This window comes from Sciurus vulgaris (genome assembly GCF_902686455.1).
Source record: "Sciurus vulgaris genome assembly, chromosome: 1".
Classification (NCBI taxonomy): Eukaryota; Metazoa; Chordata; class Mammalia; order Rodentia; family Sciuridae; genus Sciurus; species Sciurus vulgaris.
In genome coordinates, this window is record NC_136461.1 from 59173043 (window position 1) to 59199411 (window position 26369).

The 26369-nt window shown below is 33.9% G+C and overlaps 1 protein-coding gene across 3 annotated transcripts; it reads right to left on the reverse strand.

Annotated features, from left to right (window-relative positions):
* Positions 1–4946: 4946 nt before the first annotated feature.
* Positions 4947–23420, reverse strand: ZRANB2 (zinc finger RANBP2-type containing 2). 3 transcript variants are annotated; one of them, XR_013762193.1, is made up of 11 exons: positions 23142–23419; positions 20838–20890; positions 20636–20744; positions 19360–19442; positions 14625–14701; positions 14266–14400; positions 13075–13244; positions 11009–11095; positions 8970–9128; positions 7878–7948; positions 4947–7335 (listed from the first exon to the last, which is right to left on the reverse strand). XR_013762193.1 is itself a non-coding variant. In XM_079129334.1 (11 exons), exons 1-10 carry the CDS (start codon positions 23195–23197, stop codon positions 7919–7921), a joined length of 963 nt encoding a protein of 320 aa, XP_078985460.1. In that variant the 5' UTR covers positions 23198–23417; the 3' UTR covers positions 4947–7335; positions 7878–7918. The 3 variants fall into 3 exon arrangements, 2 of the variants coding, with proteins under 2 accessions (XP_078985460.1, XP_078985459.1); XM_079129334.1 differs by having other exon boundaries at positions 7878–7952; positions 23142–23417; XM_079129333.1 differs by lacking the exon at positions 7878–7948 and having other exon boundaries at positions 23142–23420.
* Between the last annotated feature and the right edge of the window lie 2949 nt (positions 23421–26369).

Genomic DNA, 26369 nt, shown 5'->3' on the forward strand with positions numbered 1-26369 from the left:
GAAAAGATTTTCTCCCACTCTGCAGGCTCTCTTTTTACATTATTGTTTCCTGTGCTGAGAAAAATCTTTTTAGTTTGAATCTATTCAATTTATTGATTCTTGCTTTTATTTCTTGCACTATGGGGGTCTTGTTAAGGGTGGATGTGGAGGAAAAGGCACACTCATACATTGCTGGTGGAGTTGCAAATTGGTGCAGCCCCTCTGGAAAGCAGTATGGAGATTGCTCAGAAACCTTGGAATGGACCCACCACTTGACCCAGCTATTCCACGCCTCGGTTTATACCCAAAGGACTTAAAATCAGCATAGTACAGTGATACAGCCACATCAATGTTCATAGCTCGCTTTGAAATTAATCAGTCCACTTTGAATGCCTTTCATTTGTGCTTAATAGAATTTATAAACTAACCACACTTTTGTTATTTGCAAGGCAGTGTGAAACTGGCATAGACATTGCTATGGTTTGAGTATGTGCCTTCAAAATCCAGATGTTGAAATGTAACAACTAATGCCCAAGGTATGGTGACATATGCCTGTAACCCTAGCTACTCAGGAAGCCAAGGCAGGAGGATTCCAAGCTTGAGGTCAACCTGGACAATGTAGTGAGATCTTGTTTCAAAATAGAGGCAATTGCTCCCTTTTCCCCCCTTGTGCCTTCACCAGACATCAAATGCTGAGACCTTGATCTTGAACTTCCCCGCCTACTGAACTGAGAGAAACCAATCTGTTCTTTATGTATTACCCAACCTGTTACTCTGTTATAGTGGCATAAATGGACTAAGACAAACAGTTCAGTGAATGTTTTAGAAAGTATTTTATGTGCATTCATAATGTAGATATAGATATGTATACATTCAAATTCAACTGATTTTTGTGAAAGGCATTATAAAAACATCTTGAATAAGAGCGCTGGAAAAAACTAGGTCATCTATAAGGAAATATAAATGAACATAAACCTTACTATACACAAAATGGATCACAGACAAGAGATGTCATAGATATTATGTATGCACCCCTGACGTGGGATGGGAATAAGGACTTCACTTTCATAGCAGTCTTTAGAAAAACCTCAACCCAAGTAGGGGTGCCTCTATAAGGTACACAAGACCGAGATCTTTATGAAACAATGAGAAACTTGTCAGACCAGAATAGGAAGACACTACATTTAATTTCAGTATGGTACTCTTTAAATGGGTCATGAAATAAAAATGTGAAAAAATTGGTGAAATTCAAATAAAAGAGATGTTAATGTGCAAATACTGGTTTTCTTGCCTTTTACAAATATACTATGGTTATATATTAACAACAGAAAAAACTGGATGAGGGATGGGGAACTCTATTTTAATCTTTGCAACTTTTCAGTAAATCTAAAATCATCAAAAACTTTCATCAGTTCCTGTATAGACTTAGATTATTATTTGCATGTCTGTACTTCTGGGTAGGCACCATTATATTGTTTCAATATATAATATTCATACAACATACAAAAGTTATCCACACATCTCAGTGGTATTTTTACATAGGTACACACAACTGTAATCACCAGATTTGAGAAGTACAATCTTACCAACCAAAATGGTTGTTCCAATATAGTATATAAACATCACTGACCCAACCATCACTTCTATCATCATAGCTGTGTTTTTGTACTTCATACCAATCTAACTGCACAGTATGTGGACTTGTGACCTCAGCATGACCCCTTTTCAGTCAGTTGTGTATTTGAAAGCATATATTCTTAAGTTGTACAAAGTGAAATAGGTCGATTGGTAGATTTCAAATGTTCTATACCCATATTTGTACTCAATTACATAAATTATGACAGCTACACAAATCTGTTGTGGGCTTTTTACATTTGCTTCTCAGCTGTCAATTTTTGCTTCATTTATTTTGGAACTGAAGTGACCAAACTGACTTTCTTATCACCATGAAAAAACCTTCATCCTTTTCTTTGCTCTCAAATCTCCTTCCTGAAATTTATTTCTTCTGCTAACGTTTCATTTCCAACCTATTAATTTCCACTGGGTTTCTTGTAAGAGCATGTTTTCCCCTTTTCATAGTGATAATCTCTTTTAATCAGTGTTTAATGTTACCTTTAGCATAATCATTGATAGTTTCGGTTTAAACCCACCATCCCCATCCCATGTTCTTTGTCCTATTTTCTTTTACTAGCTTCATTACTATTTATTTACCCCTCCCCTTTCAACTTTTCAGTCTACTTTCAAGATGCATAACACTGTAATGTACAACCACATTACAACAGTGCAATGTACTTCCATTTCTTCCTTCTAGAACTGTGGTACTGTATTTTTCCTTGCATATAAGTCCAATAATATATAAACAACTTCCTTTTAAAGAGAATTACATAATAAAGCATATACCCAGTTAACACTATGTTTTGTGTGAACAGATTTCCATCAATCATTATGCCAAAGGACATCCTTTTTCTTTTTAGGCGTGTAAATTCTAGATTTTTAAACAGATGCTTTGGATATCATCTCTATTTTCTAAATATTCCCTGACACCCTGACATAGCTTTTTTCTTTATAAGAGGTTGAACTGCTTCTTTAGTCTACCACCATTATTATCATTGTTCCCATCCTTTTCTCTGGCTTTTCAGCAATTATGATTTCGCTGAGACTGTCCTCATGCTTCCTATAATTGGAACTCATACGAGTTTCTTGAGTTTCTTGCATTTGAGGCGGTTTCCCCTGACATTACTTAAGAATTCAAACTCTTAAAATATCCACACATGTGAAACCCCACCCTGGTATTCTCCCTATAAACATCAGTGTCCTGCAGTTTCATACCCTTTCCACTTCTGCCAACTCAGGGAGAATATACGAGGATCCACTAAGGTATCTGCATAAAGTTCTAGAAATACTTAAAGGAGCAAGCTAGAAATTAGTGTTTCCCTTTCTCAGTTATCACTGCCAACCACAGCCTTTTGGTGTATGTACTAAAAAATGCAGGTGTGCTTCAGATGAAAGGATAAAACTTTGCTTGAAGTGAAAGCCTTCTGCTCCTACTTTTTCTTCTCACATCCTAATTTTTTTTTTTTTTGTAGTCTTGAAATGAAAATTTAGCTGACTTAACTCTATTTTCCTAATTGCAGGCTTTCAAGTCACATCCCCAAGTACTGCTTTAGTCAAAACCCACAAACTGATAACAAATTATTTAATCAAAATCAAAACAAAACTCTCATACTTTCATGAAGACATTTAATTCCAAACTTTTACTATCTAGTTTAAGTGTTTTCCAGTTTAGCTCCACTATGATCAAGTACATTCTTTGACAAAATTCTTGAGATTGTTCACAATTGCTTTATGGTTCAACAAGTGTTCATGTAAATGTTTCATGTGCAATTTTTTGACTCCATACTTTTACAACTTCTAAGAAGTCTATCTCCACTTAGCATGGTTTGACTGATAACTTCAAACATTTTTAAACTTATGAAGAATTAAGAAATGGCCTACTTAAACTAACAGAAAAAAAATGTTTTGTCTTGACACTTAGATCTACTCAGTAGTTTTCATGGTGGTTTATCTTGAAAAAACATTCAAAATAACAGCTTTTGCAATTTTTCTTTCAGTATTTGTCCTATTAATTAGTACCAGGGAAAAATAACTGATCAAAAACTCTTAAGAATCAACAACTACTTACTAAATGACATTTCCTTCAGCAAACAGTACTTACTAAAAATCAGACTATACTAAAGGTAAGGGATACTGAGGAAGGACAAGCCCTTCCAAGAATTGCACCAAACTCCTATGGAAATTCAAGAGGGGCCCAAGGAATGGAATTGGAATGGGATGTCTGTAGTGTATACTTAAGAATGCTGGAGTTGGGATGGGGGGACACTGGGGGAAAAAAAACAAAAAAAACACATGAACTTAGCAAGTCAAATCTGGAAGGCAGTGAAAGACCTAAGCAAATAAATGACAAACGACATGAATAGAAATATTCATTAACAAGATCATTTTGTAATCAGATATGGAACATTTAACACTTGGTGAGACACTCATTTAGTAAATACTATTTATTAAAAGTTCACTGCAGGCCAGAGGATCATTTAGGAGGTAATTGTAATATCCCAGCCTATAAAACAAAGCAATGGCAGTGTTAACAGTGTGGGTATAAGTTTAGGCAGAATTCTCAATTCTAGGTAAATCAGATTTTGAGTAGGAAGGCACAAGGGAAATCTAAAAGGATTCTCAAATTACTGATAATGCTCTTTATCAATGCAAAATGTGATGTGAGATAATGGAGTGGTCTGACATTTAAAGGAGATATGCAGAGGCAGTTAGACATGTGAATCTGATGTTCTAAATAGGAAACACCTGAGAAATGTGTGAGAGATTCAAGGACAGATAGATCAGAACACATGGGGAGAGGAGTAAAGAAGGCAAATATTTGTTTCATACTTTACCCCAGAGATCAAGCACGTATGAAATCTTATTTAATTCCCAAAAGTAGATGCACTTTATTTTCACTTAATGGATGTGACACCTGTATGCATAATGATCACCCCAAGGGTCATGCAGTTACCTGAATAATACTCTAGCCAGGAACTCTGAATTCAGTAGGAGAGATTTAAAAAAATCAAGTCTTACTGCCCATTCTACCACCAGCTCTCATCCACTAAATCAAATTCACTTCATATTACATTCTGGTTGGCATGATTACAAAGTTCCTTCTCTTTCTGAGGTCCCTCACAGTTGCAATATTTTTAGTTACCTGAAAACATGATCAAGTCTTCAGTTTTTTCAAAGAGAATACTTTTAGTTCACTTTGTCTAGAAACTTGTCCAAGACTGATTGCTCCCATTTCCAAAGAAGAGTTACTACAAAAGGGTATGTCTGCCTACCTTTAACTTATTGAAGTTAAGTTTCTTTACCAATTTATTAGTTTAAAAACATGTGAACTGACTTAAAACAATTTTTCCCGCCCCACACTTAGGTAAAGAAGCTGGGGCTGGGGTGAGGGGAGGACAATTCCCCATATTCTAACATCATCTTCAGTGATGGTTATGAATGCCATAGCAAGAAGGGAAGATAGTAAACAATAATTTATCTTTGTAACTGTTCTTAGAGATGGTTTTGTACATTTAAAGCTTATGCTGAACACGGATATTTATTATTAGATAAATCACCATTCAATACTGTGTAGATGAAAATCCAAAAGGAAACTGACAAACTTAGCACCTAAAATGAACAGATGTTGAATGCTATAAAGTGGTAATTTTAAGAGTAATTTAGGAATCACATTATAACATTTTGTTTTACCACAGATAATAAGGTGTGTAATATTCTGGTAGGAAGTATTCAACTAATTTGAGAGTTCTAAGTCACAAGTGCACAAGGCTGTAATGTGCAACAATTTGACTGTTTTAAACCAAGAACTCATATAAAAACATGTATATGAAGAGTTTAAAAACTGAATTAAAAGAAACTAAGTTTCTTAAAACATTAGATCATAGCTTAAAAAACTGTAATTTCTAACAAACACCCACACTTGATGCTTGACTCACAGACTTTATTTACATTTGTCTACAGCATCATTTCCTTATGAAATGAACTAGTACAGCTCAGTTAAACCAAGAAATCATAATCATCTGAATTGTCTGTAAACTCCTATTAACTAAATTTATAACCTTGCATTTGCTTAGTACAGCCAAAGTTTTAAATACAAGAGAGCACGAGAATAAACCAATGGTAACATGTAGAACCTAGATCATCTGGGTAACTTAGAAGATGTATTTTCAAAAAGTCTGAGGCACAATTACAAGAGAGCAAAATTCTTGTGCAACCTACAGTAAACGTAGCAAGGAAAATTAAGACATAAAAAACATGGGAAAGCTTGTAGTAAAAATATTATTAAAATATTTCTACATAAGGTATTTTGTTTTCATCTTTAGATAGGTTGAAGAGAAAAACATTCACTTTAAAAGAAAAACAAATGTAATTTTGTTTGGTCTGTCTACTAAATACCTTAAAGTGTTTTAATTTTTATTTAAATTGCAGCAATGTTAAGAAAAAAAAAAAAAAAAAAAACCAGAAAACAAAAAACAAAAGCAGTATCCCATAACAAAAAGCCCCCAAGCACAATTTTTAATTTCCTCTAATATACTTACCTTGCATTGTCACTGAAGACACTGTTAAGAGAAACCTTTTTATTTTTAAACTAGAAAACCAAATGGAACTCAAGTGACCATATTTTAATTCTGAGAAATAAAACTCTAAAAGCATTTTAAGCCATAAGTTATTTCAAGTGAATAGGGAAAAAATTGATTTTTTGCTTATATCATGCAGAAATAAGCATTCATTTGTTATTCAGAAGAAAATTTTATGCAATGTGCTTAAACATCAAGGCAAATATTCAAATTCACAATGTCTTTGTTGGCCTTCCACAAAAAGGAAATATACTTCAAAAAAAGTTTTCTTCGATTTGCTTATTAACTATGATTTAGCCTTTTCTACCCTATCATATTTGATACTAGATCTTTAAAGGATATCACACAAAGCCTCTTAAAACTGTTAAGACAAAACATTTTGAAATAAGATAAAAAAAAAAAAAATCAGGCAACCATATCAGTAGAAAACAGATGAACTGTTAGACTTTCTTGCCCCAAATTACGGTTCAGAAAGGAAAATGAACAACACCTTTCTCCTCCAATTCACAAGATTCTTTTGCATAAATGTGATAGTGCAAAACTGGTGTGAAGCTGCATAAAAGAGAGACAATGATTCTAAGGCACCCTCAGCATAGGGAATTTAAAATAAAGAAATTTCCAGTTGGCTGCTTTACAACTTAAAAATTGTCCTGGTAAGAATCACTCTGACATAGGTTAATAATAACAACATTAAAAAGGTTGTTTCCAATTAGTTTACCACTCTTGCCTCTATGCCCAAAGTACAGGCAAGCCTATTTAATCCTGTCTTAGTCAACAGACAGAATATATTTAGAAATGAGAGAAAAGTATTTAAATTAGGAAACAAAGGTACTTTGTTATGTTGAGATGGGTTTTAAATGAAGCAAATGGTTGTAAATAATGAGTAATAGACCACCTATTTTGGGACATTATGGCTTAAAATGCAATTTACTTTTAATTTCACAAATAAACACAGTTGTATTGTTCTGAAAAGCAATAAAGGCATGCACCTCTACTAGCAGATTTAGCACTTCTGACCAAGTAAGACATCAACTTCTTAAAAAATATGCTTCATGCACTGCACTGGATTTTTTTTTTTTTTAAGATGTAATTTTTAATACATTATTTCTTTTTTGAACTTGAACGGGAACCAGAATGGGACGATCCAGAAGATGACCTGTGGCGCCTGTAAGACACAATGGACAAAGCAGGCAATCTAGTAAGCTAGATCTGTATTTCAGCATTAAGATTTTAAAAACATAAAAAATTTAAACACCTTGATGCTAGAAAAAGGAATAATTAAAAACTAATATGTAAACTTACATATATAAGATTATCTGATGTTTACAGACTTTGGATGTGAGCCTACAAATGGTATAACCATAACTCAAAATTCTATAATTTAAAAATACTTTCTTATTTCAAAATATAGCCACCTCTCAATTATTTAAGGTAATGGAAAGAAGCCTTGCAAAAATGGATACAACAGACAATGTACAACAGACTTAATAAACTTGCTAATGAAGTGTGACTATACCAATCTGTGATACGTCTACAGAAAGTGTAATAAGTCTATATGTAAAACCAATATAGCAAGGCTTCTAATTGTGTATGAAAAAATATATTCATCAATAATTAAATTTTGGAAATTGAGATCACACAAGATGATTGTACAATTAGTTATAGTGTTAATATTCATGCAGCTAATATGAATAAGTCAATATCAACCTGGGTAAAGTAGTGGTGTTCCGTAGGGGTTGGCCCTGGGCTCAGGGTTGTTTAGTGTTTTCACCAATCACCTGGCTTATGGAATAGAGAACATGTTCATTAAGTTTAGATGACAACAAACTAGGGGGATTATATGTGGCTAAGATAATATTTTCAGAAGTGGTAAGAAAGCAACAGAAGGAATTTCACTCAAGTACAGGGTAATTTCTTACAAAGAAACAAATGCACAAAACTAACTGTGTGTAATCTAGTATCTAAACTTCAAAATGTGAAGAAGCAAAACTAAGCATTCTGTACAAGTAGGAATGAGATAATCCTACTACTGAACCCAAAAATAATTAGATTTTACAAAATCCTTATTTTTACAAGAGGATATGGAAAATTAGCAAAGATTACCAATGAAGCCATTAAATGATTATATAATTAGACACTTAGAACCAAGAAAGCAAATAAAACTGAGCAAATTTAGCCTGTTGCAGAAAAGGCTGACAGATAATTGCACTCTCCAAATTTTGAAAATATCAATAAAGATAAGTAAGCCAGTAAAGGTTCTTCTAAAAAAATATGGCTTTGGATGAAAAATGTATTAGCTATAAGAAACAACTTCCTTATAAATGAATGGCATGAAATAATCTGCTATGGAAATGCATTTATATATATTTAAATGAGACAGATTCCCAATGATCTGAAAGTTAATTTTATTAGATGCCCCAGAATTCCTACCAGTTCTAGTATTTAAAATATCATAAAGTAAAAAAAAAAAAAAAAAAAAAACACCTGTAAATTGACTTCAACATACAACTCTGAACTGCAATCTTTAAAAAACAAAAATAACCGAGAGTTGGCTATAATAATATACATGAAAATAAAAATTTAAACAAAATGATCTACAAATGGTTTGATCTATAACTTTTCTCAACCACTTGATCAAAAGTACAAGACTAAACAAAGTAATGTTTTTAAAATTTAAAGATGGAAAAGTATGATTTAAAGATGGAACAAAGACAGAAATCTAACCCTTGAGTAGGAAATCTAGCTTATCTATTAAATATACTTAAGAACAACCATTCTTATTTCTACAGAAACCCAAACCTTTCAGGTGACCGTGATCTTGTTCGTCTTTTTTTGCGATCACCAGGTGAAGAAGATCTAGAACGACTTCTCTTTCTGTTCCTCTCAGGAGATGATGATGAGCTTGAATAAGATCTTTTTCGTGGGGAAGAAGAGCCCCTGTGGGACCTGGAGCTGGATCTTCATTGGTTGAGAAACAAATCAAACATTTCATTAAAAGAAGAAACGAAGAAGACTGTTCAGTTTCCAAAAATAAACAGGATATATAACAACTATGAAAATTTTATATGGAAGAATACTTACTGCTTACTCAACAGAAGACTTCTGGATGAACCATGAAAATATTCTATTTAAATATAGTTCTTTTAATTTCATCTCTCTTTAAAAACCTAAGTACTCATTATTTGTAATTAAAAACCAGCATTATAATATTAACAAAGAATTTAACTTTTTTCTACATAAGATTTTCAATTTAAAGCATTTAAATAGTAAATTTAGCAGATAACTGCAATTGTGTGACATGTTTAGAAATTACATTCTTCCATTTGGGGAGAGTATGTATGCTAAATACAAATTCCTGAAGAAAACAAACAAAACAATTCTTTGTGGAATTAAGCAACTCATAAGTTAAGCTGCTATATAAAAATGAGAAACATGGTACAGAAACAAGAAAAACAGTAATTGTAGTAAACTGCTAAATATCCAAAGAAAAATGAGTAACTTTAATAAAACCTGATTTACATTTTAATATATACATTTATGGAAGTACCACTATTCATGAAGTATGAAGTGTTGACATTCACATGTTTCAGGCAGAAGTAAATGTGCAATATTTAAGTGCAAAACTTTTTTCTTCATTTACATATTTTGGTTGAAGGAATTTAGCTCAAACTTCCCAAAAAATTCACCTTTGGGCTTAAAATAAAACCAGAAAGCCCAAAAGGAGAATTCTTTGGAAAGTTATGAGCAAGGAATAATGTTTAGGAAGAATATGAAGGTTGTTCTGTAAATCTTATATTGTTTCCCAAAGGGAGTACCAAAATTTGTGGATATTCATTTAGGTACTAAAATTAAGGACTAGAATATTAATACATAATAAGAAAATGCATTTACTCTCTATTTTGTTTTGGTTCAATACAAATGTGCATGTTATTCTTTTCTCCTTAATGTGACTAACTGCATTTGCATGGAACTACTAGATTTGACTCAATTAACACTAGTTAATTGTTTTTGCCAGAAAAGCCATTATTAAACTTCAGTGTGAATTTCCACATAAGTGGGATTTTAGAGGTTTTCTTATTTACCTTAAATGCCTTTAGTAGACAATCAATAAATTACCTTAAAAACAAAGGCAGGGTGTTTTATCCAGTACAGAAAAACTTTTAAAGAGAGCTTACAGACAGACTGTTCCCTCTACAGGTTTGACCAAATGCAACTTGAAAGTTCACAGCAATGTTTACTTAAGACCACATCCTACCTAAACTAACTAATCATACTACCTGAGTTAGTTTTAAGACAGGGGTCTCTTCTACAAATACTGTTTATACTACTACTTAAAATTAGGAATGAAAATATGTACACAGTACTCTGTAGAAACTTTACTGACATAAATAGCAAAGCTTTTTCTGTAAACGTCTGCCTTGCGAAATGATTTAAATCATGTTTTGAGGCAGGATTATTTTTCTTCCTTTTAATAATAAACTTTTATTTTACATATTTAATCTTATTTGAACTACTACTGCAAAGAAAATCAAAATACTAGTGGTATGGTAAATAAGACTTAACTTCACTTTCCTATTTTATTATATCAGCATCAAAATAACAAACCCTGCGATAATGTAAAATAGCCACCTTAATTCAATCATGGGAATGTCTTGGCACACTGCTGGCAATGGAAACATTTCATGGTAAGAAAATTAAGCCAAGGCAAGTGCATTAGTTTTCTAATGCTAAAATAAAATTGACAAGTAGAAGCAAAATAAGAGAGAAAAGCAGCAACACCTTCTGCAGCCTTTAAATATTTTTCTCTCTGCTGTACAGAGAGATGCTACCTCATTCACCTTGATTTCGACCCACGAGATCTCGAACGTTCTCTGGAACTGGAACGAGATCTTGACTGCGAACTGGAAGAACTTCTTGAACGGGACCTGGAACAACATGGAAGCATTTTTTTTTCCAGGACCACTTAACTGAGCTTTGTGATATGAACACTGAAAGAAAGATATATATTAGAGTTCATTTTCATATTAAAACATAAATATATACCATGAACAAAGTTTGTCTCCAATGATTAAATCTAATGACTACTCCCCATAAAGTGTTACAAGTTTCAAACTTTTTCAAAATGCATTTTTATTTATTTATTTAGTATTGGGGATTGACCCCAGGGGCACTTTACCACTGATCTACACCCCCAGCCCTTTTCATTTTCATTTTGAGACAGGATCTCCCTAAGTTGCTAGATATGGACTTGTGACCCTCCTGCCTCAGCCTCCTCAGTAGCTGGGATTACAGACATGTGCCACCATGCCTGGAAATTTTCAAACTTGATAAATTTGTTCTTCAGTACCTGTTTCCGCTGTTGTTGAAAATGCAAAAGGTGGGCTGGGGATATAGCTCAATTGGAAGAGTGCTCGCCTCGCATAAGGCCCTGGGTTCAATCCCCAGCACACCAAAAAAAAAAAAAAAAAAAAAAAAAAAGAGAGAAGAAAATGCAAATAGTTCCTTTTTATTTCTGAATTGTGGATTAGCATATAAGCAAATTGATTTTTGTATATGCAGCTGACAATTTTATATCTAATCAGTGACATCATTAAACCTTATTAAAATAAGTAAAAAAATATATAAAATAACTATTTTTAAAATTTTTGGTTTTAATAAAAAGATCGCTTAAAAAAAAATCAACTATTACTTTTCAAGCCTGATCAATTACACTAAAACCACTAGATTGTAAATGTGGAGCACTACCAGTTTATTAGAAAAATGATAAGTACTTTTATGCTCACAAATAATTTATTAGAAGTCACCCAAGACTAGTATATCCAGGAGGATAGAATGTTATAATTCATATCTAATTTCTCTAGAATGTTCCTACCACTATTATTTATAAAACTCCTATTTCCTTGGAGTCTAGCTAATATGAAGTTTTAAATGTTGGCATAAACATATTTTGATTCATTTGTCATTCTACTTACTCCTTTTAGAGAATTAAAAGAAAAATATATAATACTGCTATTATTGTCTACATAGTTATATTGATAAGTATGACACAAAAGGAGATATGGTACATTTGATTCTAAAAATTGTAAATGACAGAGACTACTATGTTTTATTTCATTATTACTTTATACAGGTACTTTTTTACTACCAGGCTTTATAGTATTTAATTAATAATAGCTAACTATATTAAGAACTTGTTAAGCTAATACTTCATTCCTAAATGATTAAAATTCATTGCCTAGAGTATTACTTAACTGTGAATAGGATTTTTCAAGAGAATGCTGTTAATTTAAGGCACTGCTTTTTCTCAGCCAAAATTTTATTTTTATTGTCAACTATAATTACTGAATATGCATTTTACAGTACCAAACAAAAGAATATTCAAGTACATCATCACCAAGTGAATCCTCTACTTTATTCCTGAACAACCCAAAGTGATAAACAGTAAGTAACTGAACTAATATGGCTGAACTTGTTCTTTATTCAGAATACTGATACCAAAAGATTACTAAAAATTGTGTAATAATGATTTCAATGCTCAGAAAAATTTCTATACTAACCTTTAATATCTTGAAATGACCCTTCATTGAACCTAAACATTTCTAAATGTAAGCTATTTAGATATTCAAATATCACTGTATGTAATTGTTTAGTTGAACTTTTAAGTCTATTTTAGTAAAAGGCAGAATGCTAAAACAGGTTAAGTTTCATATTAAGATTTTGCATTTCTGAAAACAGTAGATAGTACCTACATAACAACAAGAGAAAAAGTATTTTAAAAGGTGACTTGAATGAAATCTTTTAAATAAAACGCTTATTTAATTAAAAAGAAAAATTGAAATTTATAAATAAAGAAGTTAGATACTGACATTTTGACTGGTGTTACCCTTGACCTGTACCCGTTTACCTGGACCTAGACCTTGAACTTGAGGGGGAGGATGAGCGTGATGAAGATCGTGAATGTGAAGATCGAGACTTTGAGCGACTTCGTCTATTAGATTTCTTTTTATTACTATCTTCTTCTTCACTGGCATCAAGATTATATTTTGAGAGATCAGCATCATCTTCATCCTCATCCTAACAAAAATGTTTATATTTAGATATTAATGTTACCTACTAGGAAAGATGAATAGGTTCATGTCCTGGATATCTCCTTATGAATATAATCACTGATATCTCAAAGTAAATTACTCAATTCTGGAGTATACTATTTGATTTCTCATTTCAGCTAACTAGATAGATAGGGTAAACCTGGAAGTTGTACTCATTTCCTTTTTCTGGCACAATGCATTACCATGTTAGTTATCAAGAATTTTCAATTCTACTTCATAAAAAAAGATGAAAAGTCCAGTACCCATAGTCTTAGTTTAGAACTTTGACCCTTTTTTCTCTAGTACATATTACAGTAACTCTCAGCTAGTCTAATTTTTCAAATTCATTCTGCTACTCCAATATCTCAACATATGTACACACTTGTCATCCTGAAGAGGAAGTCAGGTAAATACAACTCATCGTTTCTTGAACACTTGCATTCTAGGGCCTCTTATGATTAGCCTTCAAAGTACCCTGAATCTGGACCCACACAGCCAAACTAAAACTTACACTCTGGTCCCACAGAATATCAGATTGAAGTGGGTGCTGTCCTTTTCCTTTCCTTCTCTATTTTAACCACAGTGGTCTATGTATGAATTTTTAATGTCTGATTTTTTACTCACAAAGACTGTTTATTGTTCTATCTAAATATGCTCTTATCCTCCCTCTTTTTATTGACTCCCTCACATCATTCAAGCCTCAGCTCAAATTTTACCTTCTCAGAAATTACCCCCTGAAACCAAAGTAGTTCAGTAGTTTTCTTAATTACCTGATAATCATATCATGTGCTTCAGAACAGTATTAGTATCTTGTCATTTACATAAGGTGATTCTTTCTTGGTCACTATTTTATCTTAAAAAAAAACAAAAACTCTGTGTGGCAGAATGGAAACTAAAAACTTTATGAGAATATATCTTTGCCAAAGTTCCAAGACTGTCAGATGCATTCATGTTTATGTAATACTTCAAATAAGAAAAAGGAGAAATAGGACCTGGAAATTATTTACCTCATCTAATTTATATTTAGAAAGATCTTCATCCTCATCCTCTTCTTCTCCCTCTGATTCTTTATCTTCAACTTCCTTTAATATTGACGCAGGACCAACTGCCTTCCCTCTGTATTTTTTCTTTTTACGTCCGAACTAGAGAAAAATTGTTTCAAAATACTTCTGAGTTGAAAGCGCATTAATGTTTTCTAAAAAATTATCTTTATATACTTAAGTCTGTTACAATTTCTTATAAAATGTGAAGTTGCTGGAAAAGACTCAACTTGTATTTAAAAAGAAGAGACGTTTCAAAACTTTCTTCTGCACTGATAATGTTTTCCTAATTTTTATTTATTCTGTACACCCATATCTAGGCTTACCTCATCATATTCTCCATCAGATTCTTCTCTTTCTATATACTCAACATTTTCTCTTTCATTAAAACCACCACCATATCCTAGAAAAAAGAGCACATAAATTGTTAACAGGTAACAAAAACATGTCCACATCACTTCCAAACAGGAAAAAAATCCAATCAATGGCAGCTGCCTATCTAAAAGTTATTAGTTTTTAAAAAGCAAGTTAAGGGCTGGGGAGATAGCTCAACTGGTAGAGTGCTTGCCTCGTAAGTACAAGGCCCTGGGTTCAATCCCCAGCACCGCCCCACCCCCCAAAAAAGCAAAGTTAGATAACTTAGTTTTAAAGTTAAACAGCTGTATTTCCATTTTAATAAGAACCATGAATTTAATATCACTGTCTACCAGTTCCACAGAGTTTGAGATCTTTTGATACAATGAAATTCTGCTGAGCTAAAATGTAGTGAGCCACTAACTAGAGCTTGGAAAATTCCTAATTATACAGGCATATATAATGAAATGATAAAGGTCAACCTTTGGCTTTGTTTTAATTGTTGGTAGCATAATTATTTTTGTTTAACTGCTGTTAATTATTTTTAGTGCATAGTTAAGAGTTATTCAGTGGGATGGGGTTGTGGTTCAGTGGTAGAGTGCTTGTCTCGCATGTGTGAAGCACTGGATATGATCCTCAGCACATAAAAATAAATAAAATAAAGGTATTGTGTCCATCTACAAGTAAACAAAAATTTAAAAGAAGTTATTCAGGTTTCTGAAATAGCTAGTAAAGCTTCAGATTAAAACTATTTTATTATAACGTAGTTAAGATTAGCAAACCACTATTTGGATATTACAACTGATGCTTACAATTTGGCAGGTCTTTGACATGAGTTTAAAAAAAAAATTGGAATAAGAAAGTAAACGAGCTAGTTTTGGAAGTGAGATAAGAGATTTTGACTAAGTCTTCCGTCATGACAAAGAGGTGATGAAGAATAATGCAATTAAGCTTGTCACATATTTTAGAATACTACCACTACACAAGGCAATTGATTCTCAGATTTAAGGACTCTGTGAGGTCACAAAGAGACTTGAAATTTGTCAGTTGTGGCCATTTTTTTTTAAAATTTCATTTCCAAATTTTACTTTCTGAAAGAAAATTCCATTAATAAAGCATCTTTTTTCATTATACTTTGTATTAGTAAAAATTTTTTAAATAGAGCAACTGAACAAATTTGGTGTTACAACAGAATTGTCATCGGTGCAGAAAAGTCCTTGTTCAACTGGGCAGTAAAATTCATAAAATGTTGTGTGGAAGCATGTAAAAACATTAAAAACAACTCTATTTAAAATCAAGGAGTTAGGCTTTTAGTGGAGTTCTCTGTTCACATTTAATAACATACAACTTAAGGTAATATGGCAAATATGACAGCTGAAGATTATAGTAAGATTAATGTAACTCATGTTACATTTTACATTTACATTTTACATTAGGTAATTTTATAAAGTAGAGGTACGTAAACAAAATATTTTACAATGAACACCACAGCAAATACAAAGCTATTTTCCCATTCTCTCATAAAAGCCTTGGGGAAAAAAAACTAGTCTGTTGTCAATAAAGACATAATTATTAAGGTATGTTGTTTGAATTGTATGAAAAACCTGACTCACGTACTCTATCCCTGTACAAGGGAACACTAGCTCCATATTATTAAAAAACTTGGGTATGACATTTATACCAAGTATTTGGTACACTGGAAAAATGGTCAGTTCATTTCCTTCATTCTATTGGTTTAGAACTTTATAGGAAATACTGTCAAAAACTCTTGCTTCTGTTTTTGTCACTTCCCCAGTGCAACTCTCTCTCCACAATTCAGTAACAACAGTGTCTGAAATTAGATAACCCTATCACTCCTTTATAAATAGCCTTTAGATACTTCCTATTAAGAACAAAACAAATTCTTTACTATAATTTACATGGCCCTGTCTATTTCTAAAATGTTTTTTGAAGCTAACAAGGAGCTAAACCAATATGCTCAATTCTCTCAAGCTCAGGGTCTTCACAAAACCTTTTCCTATTTGAGTAAATTTTCCTCACATCATTATTTGGATAACTCGTATTTTGCTTCTTAAACACAACTTTCTCAGAGAAGACTTTTAATCTTTGGCTCAAATGTCTATTTTGCTCATCCAGGTGATTCCAGCACACTGCCTAGTGGCCTATGAATATTTTTTCAGTGAACAAAAATAAAAAAAAAAAAAAAAAAAAAAAATACTGGTACCATCTAAAAATTTTTAGTTCCTTTAGAAGGCTTTAAAATACAATAGTAGCCATTTGTCTTTTTCTTTATAAGACCTTATAAGAATTTTTGTTTCTTTATAAGACTTTTTAAAATATCAGTTTAGATAAAACAATCAAACAATACAAGAATGTAAGCTTATAGTACAAGTCTTACAATGGAAATACTTTCAAATCTGTCTCATAAAACAATGTAAGATGTTGAGAAAAGGTCAATGAAGAATCATACACCATTTAAAATGATTTGGATTTGGGTGTGACAATATACACAATGAGAGAAAAGAGGATGAACATAACATCTGAGAAGTTAAGAAAACAATTGTAACAATGGTAAAGAATATAAATTTCAATGTGTTAAGGTTGTTTCTACAGTTAGTATAATAGTTAATAGTTCAATTTAAAAAAATGAAAAAAATCAACATAATGGTAAATCCCAAAACAGAAAATGACTAATTACTATACAATTAAATGATGGTGGGCTGGGGATACAGTTCAGTTGGTAGAACGCTTGCTTCATATGCACAAGGCCCTGGGTTTAATCCCCAACACCACTTATAAATAACTAAATAAATAAGATGGAATTATGCTTAAGTCTAAGTCAAAAACTTTCAGAGGTAGTGCATCACATTTTTGCTTTTTTGTTTTTAATTCGCATCCCATTCCAAAGCTCTCTTGAACCTTGGATAGCTTCATTTCAAACATCTAAGAGGAACCGAAGAGCAAGAGAATAAGATACTTCACATTATTCAACTGTTATCAGCAAAATAAACAATTAGGTCAAGAGAAGTAGAAATGGTTTAGGATACCAGAACGACAGAAAAGATAAGAAAGGAAGAAAAATGAGAGGTATGAAACACAAACCTTTGATTTTTGCTACAAACTTTAAAGAAGCCATGATGCGATCATGACAAATTTAAGAAAAGAAATTTTTGAGACTACAAGTTTTAAAACTGTTATTTCAGTCCAGAAAAAGACAAAAAACCTCTGGCAGCAACTGGGAAAAAGGGGAATATATAGAGACTAGCTGGGTGGTTATTTTTCCATGACAAGATAATGGTAAGACTTTTCTCTGAAAGGTAGAGGAGTGAGATGAAGGAGCTATCTAGTGTAAGGAATACGTTTAGGTTTCTGGTTTATGTAACAACTGTATGGCAGGTGGAACTAATCATGAGGAAAAAAATCACTAGAAGAGGGTCAAGTCCTAGGGAAATCAAAAATTCAATTAAGATAATGAATCTGGAATCTATATGGTAAGGTTGTACAGGCAGCTGGATACACTGGTCAAAGTCTGAGCTGGAGACATAAATTTGTATACCATGGTGTGTCAATTGTTACTTAAACTTGGGGATTAGAAGAAAACAGAAAAGAATGAAGGCCTAGAGAGTGGGTCTTAGGGAATCCCAACATGCAGTAGAAAGGCAAAAGACAGAAGAATCAGAGATATCAGGGAGAAAAACTGCAACTTTGAGAGGAAAGAGAAGGAAAAAAAAAGAGACCCTTATGAGCTTAATCTGCTCAATCATCACAAAGGCAAAATCTACTTCCTGAGAATAAGATGTAAAAATTGATGGTGGAAAATGGAAGATCTAGGACATTAGGTTATAATCTTCTCACATGTGAAAATACAAACTTGAAAAAAGGGCAGAGGAATAAAAGTAAAATTTTTGCTACAGTCTGTAAGGGTTAGGTCTAAAAGATTCATCACCTTGATCCTCAGAAATTGGGAATGTGAAGATGGTCCAAAATCAGGGACAAAAAGAGGCAAGTAGTTACTCATTCAAAGTCTAAGAGATTTTATTTAGATCCTTTTCGCTATGTGATATACAAGCAGTTGAGTGATAAAATCAGAAGTATACAATGTGTTTGCGTGAGCTGCTAATAATGGGAAAACTATATTCTGTCAGATGAAGTTTTACTCTGACACTGCAAGAGACAGAGCTAATGGTAAACTATTTTTTCGGCCAAGGATTACCAAACAACCTGAGGTCTTTTGGGACTCACCCTGGAAGAATTTGGAGAATTTGACACTATGGAATCTGTATTCTTCAAGTTTCTCAGACAATTCTAACATACAGCCAAGTTTGAGGATTACTACCTAACTTTCAGAGAAAAACCTTTGCCCTTTTTGTTGTACTAGGATATTACATGAATAGGAGATAATACTTATCAACTTAGAAACATCTAATCCACTGAGGGAAATTGTAGGAAAACATTTCAAAAAGTATACTAATCACCCTTCTTGTTGGGATAGGGCTCCCTACCACTATATATTTTACAAACTGTGAAATTATGAAACAAAAGAATTTCTTGTGTAAAGGGAAAAAAAAAAAATCCCAGTTAAAAGCACAAGGGCAATAGAGACAGAATCCTCAATTATTAATGTAACCTTTTGAGAGGGTAATATACTGGCCAATTCAATTCTTAGTTCCTCCAGAAATCATTTAGTTAAAACAGGTTGAATCTTACCCGTTCTTTCTTCTAATTTAGCATACTTTGGAGTATTACACATGTTACACTCTGATCTTCTGGCCCAATTTACATTACTGCAACTAGAGAAGTGAAGAAAAAAAATCAAATCAGAAGGCCATGCTACAAAGTAAGAAAAATATTAGACATTCTACAATGTTAAAAGAGAACTAAGACGAAATCCCTATCATAAAGCAAGGTTCATTAAATATAAATAAAGAAAATATATATTGGTGTAGAAAATGTGGGTCCCAGAAACACTTATTGAAGAGAACAAAATCTGCACAGCATGAAGAAAAACTGATTTTTGAGAAATGACAAACTGTTAACTACAGAGAATCGGCTGCCTTGGGGAAAAACTATCACTTTGAAATAAAGACCCACTAATTTTTTAGCCTCTGAATTCATCTCAATGATAATTAGGAATGTACCTTTGGATATTAATTTGCCGATATTCCCCTCCTACCCTTAATAATCTTTTTAACACTGAACCTCAGAGCCTACCAAATCCAATAACTTAATCTGCCTCAGGGAAAATTTTTAATACAGATTAAAAATCTACAGGATCAGAAATTTATGTGAGTCCAGTGTGGTGGCACATGCCTGTAATCCCAGCCGTTTGGGAGACTGAGGCAGCAGGATCATTCAAAGTCTGCCTCAGTAACTTAGCAAGATTCTAAGCAACACAGCAAGACCCTGTGTCAAATTAAAAAATAAAAAAAGGAAGCTGGGAAAGTGGCTCAGTGGTTAAGCACCCAAGTTCAATTCCTGGTACCAAAACGAACAAAACAAAACAACAGAAAGTTATCTGAGACCCTATGTTGATTCATTTGCATAGCAGGAAAAAAATGGAAGTCAGGAAAATCAATACAGAACTAAATTTAAACAAAAAGTATTCTACCTAATTAAAAAATAATTCTTGATGATAGACAACTTCTGATTCCCAAAACACTTTGTAAACAGATGAAATGTATTTTGTGATGTATTTCCCATTAATGACAGAAACTAAAAATTTTTGCATCGTCTCTCAATAATAAACATTTATTTACTTGTATATATAATCCATCATAGTAAAACCAGTATTACCTTTAAAAAATAAAAAAATCTAAAATTTCTTTTATTGTACTTAAATACTACATAGAATGAATAACAGTCAACAGACCTCCAATTTAAAAGGATACACTGGCTTGTCAATGTGATCAATAAGTTTGTATTAACAAGGAGTGACTGGATACATTATTGGCAGGAAGAGTAGACCATAATTTGAAACACATACGTTTTACACTGCCAGTCATTAGCACTAAATAGGCCTCGGCTCTTTTCTGCAAGTGTCTTTCCTATTTCAGTACCCCCAGCTTTCATCATTTTTGCTTCAGTTGTTTTCTCTGAAAACAAAAAAATAATGCAATATGAATCTGGGGAAAATAGAGAAACAATCTGTACATACAGTGTTAATAGGATCTTCCTTAAATACTTACCCCGACCACATCGATTACAGCTGGTTCTTCTAGCAAAGTTTACATTTCCACATCTGAAAATAAAAAAAAGCATTTACAGAAATCATTTAAGTCTGTGAAATGTTTGTGTTCTCACCACATTATGAAGAAGTTCTGGATTCCCAAACTCATAACTGTCATGTTAATGTTAACATTAATTATAATAAACTTACAATTTAGTTTGATTAATGACCTGGTCGTCACTAAAACAGGACAACAAAACCCAGTTATGTGCCCATGATTAAAGCACTTAGGGTCTCTTCCCCTGGCATTCTTGTATTAGCATATACCATTCTTGTATTAGCATATACCATTACAATGAAACCCCTTTACAAAAGTGAAGTGAGATTTGACCACGCTTTAATAATTACTGACAAGATACCAGGGAGATTTAAACAAAAACAAAGTACAATCTTACTACAGGAAACAATAAGATATTTACAAAATTGCAATAAGTTTTCAAGAAATACAAAATCCAATGCAGAAAAAACGGATAAGGGAGGGTTTCATAGATCTGATGAAATGCTCTTTTTATAGGCAAAGGTGGGATGGTAAGAAAGAAGACAAGTTGTACTAAATAGATTCAGTAATAAGGAAACTGTTTTATGAAGTATTTATTAAACCGAAATCTAGCAAAAACTGACAACTATCACAATTGATCACCTCAACATATGAAGACAGTATAACTTCATGCTCACATTTAGCAAATATTAAATGAAGTTACTGATTCGCTCATATAATCTAGGTAGTGTATCTGCATATAAATAAGAGCATGGTAAATGCTCAGACATGTAATGCTTAAATTTTTAAAAAGGTACCTTTTGAGATGATCACTAGAATGAAACTAAGATGCTAAGAATGAGACGATATTAAACTGAAATGCTCCAAATAATTTTTAGGTTCTTTCTCCTTAAAAAATATTCTTTGTGACAATATTCTTTGTGACCCCCAATGAACATTGAAAATACACTGTAAATGTCTTCCCATATTTATACATATTGTAGAATATTCTATTTTTATAAATAAATTTTAAGGAACAGGAGTATGCATTTCACTAAATTGGAGTCCTACCTTAAATATTTGTGTGCTGTCATTAAGGACACAGATTAAAGTACATTATTTCACAGGTGACCAACACCACAATGGTCAAAATTTTGATTTTTTTTACAGTATCTAACCACACCTAACAATTCCATTCCTAACATAACTTTTTTGTTCTAATCGATATCAGAGTTAGACTGAAGTTCTTCAAGTCTTAATACTGCACCACTATTAACAGCTGCCAATTAGGGAGTATAATGCTGGATTTCATTTTTTACATACACTACCAAGTTATTTCATCTGTTCCTTATAAGGGAGCAATTCTACCCCAATTTTTTGGATGGTCTGAAACAAAACTGGAATGATACCCTCGTTTGTCCAACAGATTTCTGCTCTTTACTATCAAGAACTATCCGGGGATAACTTAGGAACAAGAAGAAATCGAAGATTTTTATTTGAACGTGAGTTATGCCTTAAATATTTTTGATGTCTCCAAATAGAAACATCTATTTGTATGCCTAAATAATATCTGGCTAATAATAATTTAACAGAGCACACTGGATTTAGCAACAATGTCAAAAAGCAGAGTCACTAATACACGTGCTCAGTCGTCTTTCAGGGCTGATGCAGGCAAAAATACAGGCCTCTTTTTGGCTCTCAAAAGACAAGAAACTAAATTCTTGCATAAAATCAAAGACCACTGAAAAGATGAGAATTTCCCAAACCAAAGGAATCAAATCGAGAAAACGGGATAAATAATACAATGAAATGGTCTGATTAAAAATACAAAAAAAAAAAAAAAAAAAAGAAAAACTGTGAGAAACAAAACAACGGTGCAAGAAAGCGACGCTTTCAGCGAACAAGAATAAAGTTCTGCAGGAAAAGTCACGTGAGGAGATCCAACACCGAGCTGGCCACGACTAGGGAAATTTCCTTATCGCCCAAACCTGGCCGGGGCGGGGGTGGGGTGTGGAGGTGAAAGGGTAGGCGATCTCGCATTCCACAAGGGACCACCGAAAGATAATGTCGAAGAAAGCCTGGTGACAATTCCAAAACAAAGGGTCCCCGAAAGACCTTCCTCAGGAAGGGACTGGGAGCCTCCTTCCCGCCTGAGAGCCGGCGGTTCGCCGCCTTAACCCGGCTAAAGGCGCGGGAGGAGCTTGTAAAACACAAAATGCCAAATCGACCTGAAAAAAGCGTCCACTGATAAATACCGCTCCAATTCGGGACCCTCTATGAACTCACTTTTTGTCGGGGCAAATCCAGTCCCCGTCACTGACTCGGAAATTCTTGGTCGACATCTTGGACGCCACCACCACAGCCACCCGCAGCTACGTCTTCACAGGGGGAAGCGGGCCGGGGACTTTTCGGCATCTCGGGGCTGTCCCCACGGCGCCTGACTCCCGCCCTCCAGTGCGTTAGGATTTGATAATGAGGGCTCTCAGCCGGGGTTGAGTTTGAACGATATTATACAGACTAAGATGCCTGTGCAATTGTTTCCTGGCTGAAAAGTTATAACGCAAATATCTTTTCCAGGGCTAAATTTACAGGCGCCGTTGGGACAGCCCAGACAGGAGGCCTTCGTGGCACTAGAAGCTTCGGAGAGCCCCCTATAGGCGGGAGGACCCAGAAGAAAGGAACTTCCGCTTCGGTGGGCGGAGCCATGGAAGTGGAGGCGGAAGTGATTGTGATCGGTGCAGGGGCGTGGAAACGCATGTCACCTAGTCTTAGGTTTGGGGTGAGGCGAGGTGGAGTGTTAAATTTCCTGGAGTTTGTTTTAATGAAGGAGAGCAATTGTTTTTTTCCTTATGCATGTGGGTTATCATTTAGAAGCCTTTTTTTTGGATAATTAAGTAGGTTTAGCATAAGCAGTGTACCCACGGGAATCAACCAGTAATTTTAGAACTAGGATATTGCCAAATGTTTTTAAATTTACCACCATCTTTTCTGATTCTGTCGCATTCTCTCTTTACAGATAGAACACTATCTTGTATTTTAGGTTTACTCTCTTGCTTTTTAGAAATTTAGTTCACGTATGTATGTGTAATTTGATAAACTGTTGAGCTATATAATGATAGTTTATTGTTCTGTAATTTTTTTACACTCAACATTATGTTTCTGTATGTAACTGTGTAGTTCCTTTATTTCCCTTCTGTATTCTTACAACATTACTTTTTGTGATAGTTTATCCCTGCTTTTCCAGGTTTTGGCATTGCAAACAACACTAGTATGAGCATTCTTATGCATTAATTCTGTAACTTAAATGCAAGAAGATTTCTAAAATATGGTATTTATCTAGGAGAAAAATTGTTAACTATCTTTTAGTTTTAGTATTTGCTTTAACATCTTTGGTAATCGTAACATCTTGGTCATCTTAGAGTTGGCAGATGTTTTCCCTCAAAAGTTAATCACATTTTCCCAGTCTTTTTATTTTGTCTAATGGTGGGTTTTATCCTGAACATTTCAAATATTATATTGTATAGCCTTTGGATCCTGTTTAAAGTCTTTGGGAATGCTAATGATTTTTTGTTTGTTTTGTTTTAGTAGGCAGTCCAGTTTAGTTCATATCACAAATTCAGTCTCACCCTCTGTAAGTACTGGTTCCATGTCAGTTGTCTTCTCTAGGGCTTTGCTGTGCTGCTTTGAGCGTATCCTACACATACTATACTTGGGGATTCTTTTGATACTTTGGTGGTAGTTGCAGTTCTGTTCAAAGATCTTTTGCTGTGATATTTTGGTTTCTCCTGCACTTGCTCATTTCAGGTCTGAGCAAAGGACTGAACTTTGGGTTCATACATGAATTAGGGGATCCCTTTCTTCAGCTCTTTTATTGATCTCACACACTTGTCCCATAGGGATCCCTTTTCTTGTTCTCTTGCTAGAGATATGAGGTTTCTCTTGGAATTTTAATTCTTCTGGAAAGAAAACTCCCTCAAGACTACCCATTCTCTAATTACCTGTTCACCAAGCAGTCCTCTGACTGATCATTTGTCTTCTCTCCTGAGTACACTTAACTTACCATGGTGAAATACCCAGAGCAAATTATCCACACAAGTATTTTTTCTAGATAAGTTCTCTGTAGATTGATAAATTTGCATTGTGATGCACATCTTGCTTTCTTGTGGGTCCTCGTACCATGTTGATTCTATACTTGTTACACTCTAACCTGGGGTAAAATGATGAGGGGAAAAAAAGAATAAAAGGTGCAGGATTTCCTCCACACCCTTCAGAGCACAGAGACCTCTTTTCCTATTTCATTAGTCTGAATATGCCTATCCAAGACTATGCCCTCATCCTTGGATCAAAGCCCAGATTGAGGGGGGGCTTGGAGGGAGAGGAAATAAGCTAAATATTCCCCAGAGACTTCTAGCTCCCAGAAGTCACTTTCTCCCATTCATCTGGACAGAAAAGTGGGGGTTTTCTCAGTTATTGCTGCCTTTGTTGCCACTACAGATTCACTGGGTACTAGGCCTCAGATCAAAGCTGTGAGAGAATACAGGAAAACAAAACAAAAATAAAATAAAATAAATAAATAAAATAAAAACAAAAATAATTTTTCCAAACTTCGTTTTTCTGCCCCAAATTGTCACTTTCATTTTACTTCTCAAAATGGTTGATGACTGTATGTTTTGTCCTGAGTTTTTCAATGTAGCAGTGGACAAGATAGGCTATAGTGAGTTTATTCCATATCGCCTGGCACAGCAGTACATGTTAAAACCATAATGTGTTGCCACTATGCATTCATCAAGATGAATAAAATGAAAAAATCTTAAGTCTTGGAGAACATGTAGAATAATTGGAATACTTCACTGCTGGTGGAAGTGTCAGTCCCCCACTTACAATGTTTTGACATAGAATTTTTTGATTTCTTGATGGTGTGGAAGTAATAGTATTCAGTAGAAACCATACTTCACAGTTTGAATTTTGATCTTTTTCCCAGTCTAGAAATATTTGCATATACTCTTTTGTGATACTGGGTAGTAGCAGGCAGTCAAGCCAAGTCCATCATGGGATCACAAGGGTGAACAACTTGTACTCTACAGTGTGCCATGTTGCTAATCTATGAAGTTCAGTAAGTTGGGTGGTGTGCTTTAGATATGAGATGTCCCCCTCATGTGTAAGACAATGCAAGAATTTTCAGAGTGAAATGATTAGAACATGAGAGGTTTAACCTAATCAGTGGATTAGCCCACTGCTATGGATTAACTGGGTGGTAACTGTAGGTAGGTCAGGTGTGACTGGAGGCAGTAAGTCCCTGGGGGTGTGCCGTTGGGATTTATATGTTATGACTGGTGAGCAGAGCTCTCTGTACTTTCTGGTTACTATATCATGAGCCACTTTCATCCTCCATGCCCTTCTACACTGAAATTCTGCCTCACCTAAGGCCCAGAATAATGGATTCTGTCATCTATAGAGTGAAACTTATAAACGAGAAGCCAAAAAAAAACCCCTCTCCTTTAAGTTGTTCTTATT